Source organism: Rhyacophila brunnea, unplaced genomic scaffold, assembly GCF_057557595.1.
Source record: "Rhyacophila brunnea isolate RB1 unplaced genomic scaffold, BYU_Rbru_1.0 scaffold_7, whole genome shotgun sequence".
Classification (NCBI taxonomy): domain Eukaryota; kingdom Metazoa; phylum Arthropoda; class Insecta; order Trichoptera; family Rhyacophilidae; genus Rhyacophila; species Rhyacophila brunnea.
In genome coordinates, this window is record NW_028233339.1 from 30,900,482 (window position 1) to 30,914,574 (window position 14,093).

The window sequence follows — 14,093 nt, forward strand, 5'->3', positions numbered from 1 at the left end:
AATGGGTTACGTGTTTTATTGAACTATTGTTAACAATGTCATCAACCTTAGATAATTACACGACAGTACAAAAATTACAGTTGAAAAGCGACACGTGAGCCTAATCTCACATTGAAAATCGTCTCGACTGGGATAATAGTCATAAAACAAAATTGATAAGACCGTGCGAAGACAGTGACGTCATACAGCAAGCCAAAATGAATGACGAAGTGCGACATTTCGGGATTATACCTGCGCTGCATGGTGAAAATATTTTCATGTGACTCCAGCTATTTTTTTCAAACTAAAAGATTGCAATCATGCGGTATGCGGTGGTCAATTTAGTTATATGTGTTTTGTGAATGCCAACAAAATCATATCGACATATTCGACGTGTTTCAGTCGAGACGAGTTTAGATGTGAGAGCCGGCTTATACTTACGTAGATGCGAAAACGAAAATGTATACGATAATTTATTATTACACAAAAAAACGAAGCCTCTTCAATGCAGTATTCAACGGGATGATTTATCTTAAAATACCCATTTGTCGAATTCACATCTCCCTTACTAACTTATGCGAAATATTAAAAGAAAAACTATAATTTTAATGTTTGCATATCACGATATCAATGAAGAATATTAATTTATTTAACCAAATCACAATACAGTCATTTTGAGTTTCACTCATAAACATATTTTACGTATTTTTACACAAGTAACTGACCGGCAATATTCTATAGTCGCCTCTATTTATAAATCAGTATTTACCACCTACCAACAAATGCGTATAAATGGCAATTGGTATACAAAACAATTATAAATAATGAGCATTAACCTCAAAAGTGTTTGTGAGGGTGATATATTTCAGAATAAAGTGCAAAACCTACAGAAGGTGGCGAGGTGACGCATATTTATACGTTAAGTTTGCGAGTTGTACGACCACTCAAGTAAAATACAATATAATTAATAATGCAGAGCACAATATGCGTGGCTCGGCAATACGGCATGAGGGTGGGTCATTTTATCCCTGGCGCCTCTTATGTCATTCTTCCATCTTTTTTGTTATTATGTCTGAAATCTTCACCAATCGACTCTTCCTGGTCGATTATACATTACATAGGTATATGAATTTACAACAATATACCGTCGATCTATTTTCTGAGATAATTAAAGCCAAACATTTCCAGGCATCGCTACTAAATTGTGAAGTACGATGGCGATCTCCACCTGTTACGAGCATGCCACGTAAGCTTTTTTCCCAAACTCCACATACTCTCCATGCCTCCTTCTGTTGGCTTACTGCTAGAATATATCTACACATATTCATCAATAATGTTAAAACCACAGAAAAGAGAGTTTCTGAGTTCCCTGGTTAAAACGAAGACGAGACACGTGAGGTACGCGAGTAATAATTTATTGTCCACATATTATAAAAAGAGAAAAACATTAAAAATTTATTAAAATTTCGATAAAATTATATTAACATCACATTAGCAGAAGAACATTGTAACTACTAGAATTTTAAAACATTTACAATATTATACGATTAATTATATTATTAATAAAGTACTACACGAATTATTTATTATGTACTAAATAACTTTTTAATATGTATCGGTATAAATATATAAAAGTGTTAAAAATACACACAAATTAATAGACACGGTACTTATCCATAACAGTTATGCTAGAAACATATTATTACCAACATTTTACATGAACTCATATGCTAGAACTATCAGAATATTCTATAATAAATACTGACAACCTAAAAAACATTATGCTCCCTTCCAAATAACTAAAATAAAAAAATACCTGAAATCGTGTGATTCAAAAATGTGTAAACTTACAGATAATAAAAAAAAATATTATCTGTAATTTTTGATTCGTTTTCGGCTCAAAATGTGCTACGGGATGGGAACATCATCTGATAACATTTTAAATATGTACCAAGTAAAACAACATTGCACACTTTTTTCTAGTAGAGCGAGTTTACTATAACCTCACGTGTCCTTACGTGTGTGATGGTAATGTGTTTCTAGCACTATTCGCTATTTTTAAACTAAATATAAACAGTCGCGATCATAAGTGCTTATTAAACGATTACTTCTGTACCTCAGAGCTATACTACCAATGACATTATTAATGGACAACGCACTCAGTACAGTAGCTAGCAAGTAAATTCACGCATAGCGGCATTCGCACATGTATAGGTAGACGTCATGCAATTTCCATTATGCGATTCACGCATCGGGAATTTACCTATAGCAATATCACCTTTATTGTAATGGCGTTAGAACAGTGTTTCTAGTGTCAATGTTCATTTGAGCGAACCCGCTCGAACCGAACTATTCGGCAGACCCGACAAAGCGCATCGAGAATTTATAGCAATATCACCTTTATTGTAATGGCGTTAGAACAGATTATGCCATTCGGCAGACCCGACAAAAAAGTGAGTGTCATTTTATTGTCTAGATGCTTCGTCCATATTAATGTCATTGTATACTACCTATCAAAATATAATACTGTTGGGGAAAACGCAGTTTGAGATCTAATGTTAATATAATAAATTACTGCTTGAATTTCGGATTTCTGTTATCTCAAAGTGTGAATTGAACATGACATGTATGATAATTTAGTTACTTACCTACAGATTTTTTTGTTACTTAACTTATTTTGGACAAAAGTACTCAAACTCTGAGGGTACATTTGCTATACATATTGGCCACACAATTTAAGCACAATGATTAAATATTGTATCATAGTACATACATTGACAGAAGATGGTTATTATAATAATTATAGATACACATTTAATATTATTATTGCAGATTTATCAACATTAATAGCATTTAAATATTAAAAATAAATTGAAAATTTATTATCACTGTGACAATTACTACGATATTACATTAATATATATTATTACCTGAAAACCAACACTTCTCTAAAAACGCGATTAAAGATTTTTCATGCGCTAACAGCTAGACATTATGAACCCATTGAACTTTGAGGTTGTATTTATTTCAAATAATAGTTTGGTGAAATGGCTTTGAAATTTATGACATTTTGGGTAGAAAATCTGGCATGAGACACTCTGGCTTATAGATAAAGATATACCTAATCGATATAATCCAATGATATTTGAAAGTTTATCATAATACATTTTTGCGCGAATGGTTATGTTTACGTTTACATGAATTCACCCTCCGGTACACAATCGACTTTTAGCGGGTGACGCTGACTGATACGTCATTTTCATAGACTGGAATGGTAAGTAGCACGGCCACTTGTAATACAAAGTACCCCGTAGTCTTATTTCGTAGCTGGGCATGGGGAATGCACGCGGAGAGATGCACAGGTCCATCGGGAAAACGAAGAGACGCAGTAATGTAATCGGCAGGGGTACGAGTAGTCGCCAGTCGCAAGTGACAGCACAGATAACACTTACTTGGTCTGCAGCAAAATTATCCCTCGCAGCCACAAGTCGTTAAATCTGCATCTAAACTAAAGTTTAACTAAATGCAATCGTTTCCAGTCCGCGAAACTGTAGGTCACAATCACTAACTATAAGTAGGTTGTGTACTGGGTCGTAATAATCAAATTTTATAATTAAATAATATAAACTTTACAAGTCATAAATAGCGAAATAATATGGCACAATAAAGGTTCATGGATCTACCTACATCACATTTTATTGTAAATAGATCTTAATATACATACGGTAAAACATACATACATATAAAACGGTATCATTAAAAAATCTGACCAATGGAAGTTATTGTTTACAACTAATAAATTTTAATTAGTTAAAAATTCTTAACTATATGAACTTTGAGGGTACGTCTATTATTGGAAATATATTATTATAAAATCTAGACGATTAGATACAATAATCGAATTATTGATATAAAAAATGTCCAAAAAATCTTAATGAGATCTTATTTGAATATTGATAATAAAAAAATGTGTAACTGAACACCATTATTAATAATTATTTTAAGAGGTTTTTTATTATAACAAATTATCACAGATTTTTAAGTCGAATGGATTAAAAATATATTACATAACACGGAGGCAATAACCCCAATAAAAATAATAGCTAACGACACCCATCTAGCTATTTTTATATGAAACTTTTCCTTGTCCGGCCCTGGAAAGAAATTAAAGTTTTAATTTTATTAACTTATGAAATGACTCTGTTCTAATATTAATACATTAATTGCTTACATTAATAACAAATTCAAATATTAATGTTTGCAAACATCAGCATATGTTATGGTTTTACAGTTTTCCTGTCCAAACCAAGATACATCTGATTTTAGGTTCCCCATCTCCACCCGTCATATATGCCATCCGCCGCGTATGTGAAAATCTACTGACAAACAAGCAAGCGTGATGATATTTAGGAGATTTTTTGCGTTTTCATCAGAAGAAGCAACACGATGTTATATCGAAGGTTTTTTTAATTAATGCGCCCAAATTTGTATGATTTTGACCATGGCCCCCACAAGGGAGGGGGCTGACAGGGCTCTAGCCTGGGGAGCCGGCGTGGCGAGTCGACCAGATAAATACGATAAACAGAGATCAAAAATTTGATCAAAAAAAAGTCGCCTACTTTCATAATATTAATAATTTCGTTTCTTTGGTTGTACCATGCAATTTTTATCTGTGTGCCGATACTCAACAACTACATACCTAATTCAAATGGATGTACATCGAAACAAAAATACACGTTAATTTTACCGCGTACACCATTTGGAAAACTCTACTGCAGCGCTTGACGCTGCCTTTACCCTTAAAGATAGGTAGGGGGGCCCGCCAAAAATCCTAATCTGGGGGCCTGCTTCAGGATGTGGGGGGCCATGATTTTGACTATCCAAGCTATATTTAATTTGATAGCAATATTTTGTAGGTGTACACAGGCATTTGTGTCAGGATAGATGTTTACAGACATTAGTATTATTTAGTTACGGATATATTATAATATTGTATCTTGGTGTGGACTAGGCATAATAAAAATATGTAATCATAAGAATATTCATTATTACAAACAACACTCTTGTATTTTATCCGGGACAACCATATTTTATAAAAAAATACCACTCTAAAATACCACACAAAGGTCTCTGACAAACAGACTACATTTTGCGACCTTAGTCAAAAGTTTAAGTGTAAGTATAAAGCACCAACACGTCTTTACACACACGACATGTCGAAAGCTCTTCATATATATGAAAGGCTATACTATTTACATACACACACATATATATGTGTGAAAATGTGTGTGTGTGTGTAAAACTATATATATAATTATATTACATAACAAACTATGTATAGTAATAATTGAGTATACCTGTATAAACTAGAAGTCCAAGCGTAACCCCAGCGACTGCGCCTGCACAGTGGGCCGCCCATCCTATTCGCGGAGTCCCAACCGGTGCTGATAATCGATGGGCCACCAAGAAAGCCACGTCAGAACCAGCCAGGACGACCACAGCAAATATTCTGCATTTCTTGTATCGCATCTTGCTAAACCTCTGTAATCATGATACAACTATAAACGTAGGGATAAATAAATATACATAAAAAATGGAACGTACACCTAGTAATGCAATATATTATAATATATTGATCATAGGGTAACTTTGGTGCAAATGGACACCTTCGTAAATGTCTTTAACCCGCTCCGCAAAGTTTGGGCATTAGTTTGAGTTTTGTTGCGCTTGTTTTTCGTACATAATCTACTAGCCTAACTTTACAAAATGTTTTTGTTGTTTCAATAACATGTAATAAATGCTGTTTAAGTGATCTTTGCTGTAGTAAGTGATTCTAAATAGTAAATAATATTTTACAATACCTTACAAACTTTACTTGAAGTAAAGTGTTATAAAGGTAAAGTAGTGGATTCTTATTAAGTTTATAGTAAAAATAAATCATATTATTTAGATTGCTAAGCAGACTAATTTAAACTAAACCAATTGTTCACATCTACTTATCGAATCAGTAAATTTCAGTAATTTACGGGGCAAACGACAATCAATGAAAGAGATATACCAACACAATATTGCAGGCATGTCCAATTTCAATATATCTGTGATCTACTTCCCTCTCCCGTTATCATTAATACATTTAAACAAACGTATTATATTTGGCTGAGCTTATTTTAACGATAATAATTAAGAACAAATGATAGTAGCTTCCACAAAACCTGAAAGTTCGTTATAACTACTCATGTGTCGAAGTTATTAATTTTGCATTGTGTTTATTTATCACACAATCGATTACGGACCTGTCAACAATTATTCTTTTGGAATCATAAGACGGTGACGGAAGCAAATAAGATGGTTTTTTCATTAAATATGTATACCTACGCAATATAGACTTTAAGTCGTTTATAATCTGTAACACAAACGCTTTAGTAAATAAATACCTTCAAACTCTAATACATATACAGAGTGGTTAAGTTTTTATTGTGTCGATGACATAATGAAATTATAATGATGTAATTTAGGACAATGTTAGGGTACCGACCTACTATTAAATCCGATAGTATCCATCTATAATAAATTAACTCTATGAAGGTCAACGCAAACAACAATAATATAAGTACTTTGAATGACAATCGGCGGTAATTAGTAATTGCCTTTATTTGGTTACGCTCGTTAAAGATGGTGGATTTTAAAGTAGTTACCTATTATATTATTTTATTATTGTGACCAAATTATTTGGATAACTTATTTAGTAATGTGAACTTTGATATAAGGAAGAAGAAAAATAGCTGGAAAAACATCTTACTTATACACAAATGTGTACAATGATAATATTGTTGAAATAATTATAATCTGTACATAATACATTTAAAAGATAATCCTTCTTACGGCAAATTTTATAAATATACAAGTAGTATATAAAACCGTAAATTGCATTTCTGCACCTAATTGTGGTAGGTGTATGAACCCCGCGGAGTAGAGGAGGTCATCCATTACACGCTCATTACTTAGTGAAAATATATTTCCATGAACAGAAATCATAAGTTTGGTATGGCACATGATTCAAAACCATATGCGCTTTCAGTTTATGGAAGACCTATATTAACAGACTTTTCATGAGAAACGGCCATTTTTGCTGAGATTATCGGTATTCTTTAAAGATCGAATATACCTACATAGTAATTGCATACATTGAATCAAACAACATGTGATACAATTTGCCGTCCGAAATCGTGCATACGGTTATTCTGCCACCACAATACCGATTACGATGTATTATAAAGCGCCAAAATTGTCTTTGCTCGATCAACATGTTTTGAATTGCTTCGATTCTATTGTCGCCTTAAACGTTGAAGTTAATCATATGCATTGAACATTTACTCAAAACTAGTATTATCATCAGTCATTACTAATTTTGTGTGCTATGATTGCCTTTGCCTATGATGTGTCCTAAAATTGATACCGTGAACAGCCTCGATTACACCAACAAATAAATTAGTGGACTGTATACGAAAGTTTTAACGCCCCATGACTGGGAGGAATATGTAAGTAACTGTGAATGCAGTGTTGCCAACCGTACTATAATTATAGTACAATACTATAATTTTGATTCTGCAAAAAATGTGAAATACTATAATTGTACGCAGAATATGCCAAAATACTATAATTTTAAAGGATTCGAGCCGAAAAATGTTCCTGTAGTATATTTTTTATAGAAATACTATAATTTTTACGCCTTTGTACTATAATCAGCATAGAAAAATATGGCAACACTGTGTGAATGTATCATATATGCAGTGGATGAAAACATCACTGGGAATGTCACTTACAATGTTTTATATCGTCACAGCAGTAAAATAATATTTTAGTGTTTCGACAACTGTATTAACTCTATATCATTTTTATTCTCACCACGGCCACTCCAGCTAGATGTGACATAAGTAGGGAGTAGACACCGGCTGAAGCCCCCACCATGTACAAGGTGGGCTGAAGAACCGAGGCACCAAGTGCCCCCGCTACGACCCCTCCCAAGTACACCACTGCACATCGCCAGTACCCATGCTCCACTTCCAGTGGCGTTGCCAAGAGTATCTGTCAACACGAGCAATAAATGGTTTCAATATTTACATTTAAGTACCTATCGTAGAACTTGTGACACATCAGCTATTGTTGACTCTTTTGAGGTTTTCCCGTACCATTGCAGCATCCCTTTTCTCACGTAAAATTTAAACAAATAGTTATACTTAATCTTAATATATTTATTAAATTAATAAATTCTACATATTAGTTTTAAATTCTAAAGACTAAATGAATTCAATCAAGTTAAATGCTAACTTAAATAATTATTTGTAAAAGGCGAGATTTTCCGGTGGTTTCTAAATATCAGCTAAACACAATTACGATTGATATTATCAGGACAAAAAAAATAAAGTCATGTATTCTACATAATATTAGGTATATGAACGTATTATCAACCAAACAGTATTGTTTACATAACATTTACGAGACAAAAACTTATCAAAAACCACAGAGCAAACCAAACCATGTGGATAGCCATAATGTATGAGTGTGACGTAATAATTTGACATTTAAAGTTTAGAGAAATCTTCATTTGGTTGGTGGTGAGATTAAAAAATAGAATTCCTACCTACTAAATAAAAAAAACTTAGTAATAAATATTTTTAAGACTTTCACGGTAGTTTGTCATTGTATAAGTTTTGGGTTGTACGTTTTGAGCTCGTTGCAGAGATAATGTATTGAAGTGTACTGTGAATGCGAACATCGCTCTAAATGTCTCTAAAAGGGGTAATATGTTTGTTTCGCTGAGAGCGAACATTGTCTAGTAAAAAATATGGTGATAATAAACTGTTTCAGTTGTGGGTGTGACCAGCAGAGCCGTTCCAACTAGTTCACACGATAGCACGTTGCCATTATTTTTCTTTCTATCGGGTCAATTCTGCATACAATAATTTTAGTACAGATTTCCCAAATTGCCGCATCTTATGGTCTAATTCTCGTTATATATCTTGCTCTAAGCCCGCATTAAAAACCGTAACGCTTGACAGTTCAGATCTCGAGATAATTATCCCTTGGAATACGACATAGCATATTTACCTTAATTTGGGTAATTTGAATAATATTAGGTAATAATATTTATATTTGGTAAATATGGTAAAATGGTAAATAATATTTAAATAATATTGGGTAATTTAAAAAGGATTAAATATTATGTTGGAAGAGCCCTGCAGGGTTACCAGATTTAATAGTGAATGTTGCTGGAAATGCCGAAAGCCAGTGCGTTTTTAACGTGGCACATAGCCACTATTAATATTGTCAGGGTTCCTATGAATTTCCACGACTTTATTCCTGTCCAAAAAGAATAAATTAATATCAGCTATCAGTAAAACTGTAAATATTAGATTCTCTTCGATATATTATATTTACAAGAATAATAACTTTGAATGATTAAAAGTTATCCTACCCCTCGTCGATGTGGATAGTATTTTAAACCAATACTATAATTATTATTCCATATAACTCCTGGAATTCATACAGATAAAGCTTTGCAGTCTGACTAAATAATTAATTTACTGTAGTAATAAAGGCATCCTTTACATTCATCTATTGTACAATGATCCATTCATTTTGGATAATATACATAACAACATAACTGTCTATCGTTAGCTACTTACTTGCACGCAGCCAGACATAGGATAACATCCTTATGTCTTGAAGTTAATAGTGTAAGTAGCTTATTGAATACTAATTATCACACATGCTATTAACTAAGTAAATGCTATTGAAGTGATTTTCAGCTAAATGGCGTATAGTGTATACTTTGTTTTAATATTAATATGGATTGTATTTTATTCAATAATAATAAAAAATAATGCATTCTAATTACTCATATTAATTAGTTTGATTGGGTGATTTGTTTTACTAACTGTGGGTATAATCTTACTAGTTGTAATCACTGTGTACCTACTAGTAACATAATATCATTTGTAGACTGTCTTCGACACGTCTGCCTGAGTGTATGAAACCGATCATATGGCAAAGTCATTGCTTCTCGACCATATCCGATCCTAATAAGATCATATGGGTTTGTATTAACAGATTTTGTTTTTACGATAAATGGATGTCAACCACTTGCTCAACCTATTAGTTCCATACTCTGACTCATACACAAATTGAAAAACAATAATTATGTGTACTTGCCAGACCCAGGATTCGAACCTGGGACCCACGAACCACGACGCTATAGTCCGACGCTTAAGATAGTAGACAGACTGTAGATTTACTGGAGACATTTTGACTTCTGACCATACCAGAGCACGTTTCGATATTATATAAAAAAAACATTTCAATAATTTCAACACATTTTTATTTTCTAGAACAATTGACTTTTTTTTAATTAACAAATAAATACATTTTTTAAGTATCTCTTTTATTTCTGAGAGAACTTATTAAACGACAGTTTATTGAAATAGCCATGTAAAAATAAAATGAAAGTGAAATAAAACAAGATTAGATTACTTTTTATTGTTTGTTTTTAAATACCTATATTAATTATTTAAAATAGGTACTTTAAAATGTAAATTACCAGTAATATTATATTGAATTTGTAATTTTGTATTCTCCCACCCCTTGTCCTAAGTACTACCGTATATTTGACTCTATCTGGTCAAGCCATTAAAGCTATGTATCTAATTTGTATATTTTCTTTAAAAAAAACCCAGATTTTTTTCGTAAATAATTATGTAACGAGTTAATTTTAAAACATGTTCGTGATAAAAATTTATAAACAGTTTTACCTGTATAATGATGTTTAGCGTCAGATGAATTCCGCCGGAATGTAGGAGCATATACGAGATAAATCTCCACACTTGTTCACGATGGTGTGGGGAATAAACCAAGGCATAACCAAACTCTTTTCCTCCGTAAAAGAATACTGTTATCTAGAAAAAAATAGTATATCGTCATTAGTATGAATACGTCAACAAAATTGTCCAATATAAACAATTTAAAAACTAGTAATTTCAATTAGTTAATTAAAACTACACTATATAATATTATATTCTAATAAATAATTAGTGTTGTAGTATTTCAGATCTGTTAATTAGTATATACGAGTATTTCTTTTCAAGATCGAATTAGATTTCCAGGCAATAACTACTAACTAAATGGTATTGAAGTAATTATTATTAAACCTTACGTTAGGCCTATTTCATTTCTCTCTTTTCATAATACGATGGAATTATTAAGTAGTTAGTTGATTGTACGACATATTATAAACAAAGTAGAATTTAACCAATGTCAGTTGTCAAACCCGTAACTAAAATATATCTTGCAATATAAACAAAACCAGTTAACTTTTAATATTGGGAATTTATTTTGTTTATTTTATGACAGATTTGGAGTACCCCTTGCGTAATTTAGCCTGTTTAATTATCCTCCACCAAGTGTTACAAATATAGTAACACGGTACTGTAAGGATTTTTATTGAGATTGTGAAAAATACTAAATATTTTTTTAAATTTTGGACTATTTTATTTGACTAGGCAAAAACCTTATATTATTTAAGAAAAATCTTCGCTGAATTTAACGTACCTACCAGAATTGTCAATTTCCTGTAAATATGAAAGATTAAGCATAATATTATAAGCCATCATACAGTGGAGGTCATTTTCACTTATTTTTTACGAGGGATGGTCGTAAGCTATTGGGCCCAAGCTCCGGATCCATAGAGACGTTAAAAAACAACTTGCGAATTGATTCACAACTGGGCGATCCATGAATTATTTAGAGTTGGCCAATCTGTTTACTGCGGGCGTGAACAGATGGCGTAGTGAGACATTATGGCTATAATTTTTCGTTTCTACATACAGTACAATACAGTTTCATTGCAAAAAAGCGTAAAAGGATCCTTTTTCAAATAAATTAAATTATTACACCTTAATCACCTCGTCGTTGAGTTTATGAAATTGGACACACGCCTAAACTACTATACTATACAATTTTCTTCAATATTTAGCTATTAAAATAAAACATGACGTAAACGAATGTCGACATAAGCATGTAGTCCAATTAATTAAACATATTATAAAATGTTTATTTTCAGTTTGAATTCTGCATTCATATGCAGTCATCACGATGCCAACTTTAGAGTGCAGCCATATTTTCGTGTAAATTTTGAGACCATTTTCATAACTGTGTTAGGATTTAGATACAAATATAAAGTACCTAGTCAAAAGAAGAAACAAAAATTTATATATTTAGATATTGTATACTGTACACAAATTTCCATAGACACAGAATAAGAAAAGATAACATCTTTCAAGATGTATTGAGAACTTATTTATAAAATAATAATTATTCAGTGTGAAATAATTACCTCTAGAAGACTTGCAATCAAAATGAAATATGGTGGACAAAGAAATTTAAGATAAGGTTTCTTCGATTTTTTCCTCTTCTTTATATTTCTCATAATATCTATAGATACGGAGTCAGTATCTCTAAAAGATGTCGAAGTGGAAGTAGGAGATATTAAATTATCATATTGAGTAAAATCATTATTAGCATATAAGTTAGCATCATGAATCTTGTTCACACCATTTGGTAGACTAGCATATTTGGAGCATATTTTTAAGTCCTTGCATTGTGTAAATGGCGGAGAATTTAAGCCATCTTGTATTAAAATACGTGTAGAATTTAAAAGTACACTTTTTTCTTCTTCATCTTCCTCCATATCTGAACTAGTTGAACATTTTCTCGATATGTCATGTTCGATAAAATCAGCCTTATTTTCATTATCACAATTATGATTGTTCCACGCTGCGTTTGGTGCGGAGTTTCTGTGAATTTCTGGAACTATTCTTCCAGATCTAATTGGTGTTCTACAAGGCGTTCTGTCAGGATCTTTGGTGTTATCGCCTTTGAATAAGGCACATTTTGGAGTATTCATCAACGGTGTTATGTCATTATTTCGATGCGCAATTACCCTTGCTGCAGCCATCGTCATACTTTTTAATCACACATAGAAGATGTGAAACATTCTCGAGATGGATCTGAAAAAAAAGAAACAACATATTATTAAAAGAATATTTCTAGTTTCAAAACAATTCAAATAAGCAATGTAATTCTTTTCCTAAATCACTAATTCAAAAATGAATTAGAAGAAAAAAATTCTGGTCAGTTAATACTTTTGTAAATATTACACACGATGTAGAAGTTCATAAAATTTAAAGCGGGTTAGTTTTACCGCACATGTCTGAATATCGCGTACAGTGTCTCGTCTATTTATGACAGAGGATGGTATGTTTAATGTCTTGAGACAGAAATAGCATAGAAAATGTTTGGTATATAAATAATGCATAAGAAAGTTGTATTCTGGGTGCAGTGCTTAAATTTTTTATATTAACCAATCGTCGTATTACGTCGTTCCACGATTTATTAATTAAGTAATCAAATCATTACACCGATTATTAAAACTTTGGGTAACTTTGTCCCATTCTTTTAATTTTCCCCCGACATAATTTAATCACGACTTAAGTTATATACCTAATATAATCAGCCAAATATTTCCTAACTTCAAATTTAATAATATTTTGAATGATCAATATATTAGATTACAATATATCAGACAAATGTGTAAGACAAAGTTAGACGGTGTTATAAAAGTTACTCTTGAAGAATTGTCTGTACTATATTACTACTATATTGTATTATATTAATACTATAATAAGCAATCGTATCTGTAAAATCTACAAAAACAAGATGCACTAGCATAAACATATTCTTATATTTTCTAAAAAAAATGTTGCTAACATAATTATCTATATATAATAAGTATTTTTATAACATATTTATATTGAAGGTGTTAGATGATTTTTTCTATCTAAAACTGCTTTCACGTTTAACTTTTTTATTAACCGTTCATAAAAGTCAGATTTACGCGAACTAGCCAGCGTTTTTGCATACATTCAAATTTGGCACTATTCCAAATATTTTATTAACACCATCAGAGATGTTATTATACCAGTTTGCTAGAAATTTATGTAAGGTTACCTAGTCCAAATAAATTATATATATCCCATATTTTTTGTAAAAAAATACCGACT

At 31.8% G+C, this 14,093-nt stretch overlaps 1 protein-coding gene across 1 annotated transcript in view; it reads right to left on the reverse strand.

Moving 5' to 3' along the window:
* Positions 1 to 3,904: 3,904 nt before the first annotated feature.
* The window catches only part of LOC147064714 (rhomboid-related protein 2-like), a 32,854-nt gene continuing 22,665 nt past the window's right edge, over positions 3,905 to 14,093 (reverse strand). The window contains exons 2-6 of the mRNA XM_085957438.1: positions 12,368 to 13,040; positions 10,788 to 10,931; positions 7,885 to 8,064; positions 5,337 to 5,520; positions 3,905 to 4,133 (exon numbers count right to left, since the gene is read on the reverse strand). Coding sequence (XP_085813564.1) covers positions 4,018 to 4,133; positions 5,337 to 5,520; positions 7,885 to 8,064; positions 10,788 to 10,931; positions 12,368 to 12,994 — 1,251 coding nt within the window. The 5' untranslated portion in view covers positions 12,995 to 13,040 and the 3' untranslated portion in view covers positions 3,905 to 4,017. The remainder of the gene's footprint in view (positions 4,134 to 5,336; positions 5,521 to 7,884; positions 8,065 to 10,787; positions 10,932 to 12,367; positions 13,041 to 14,093) is intronic.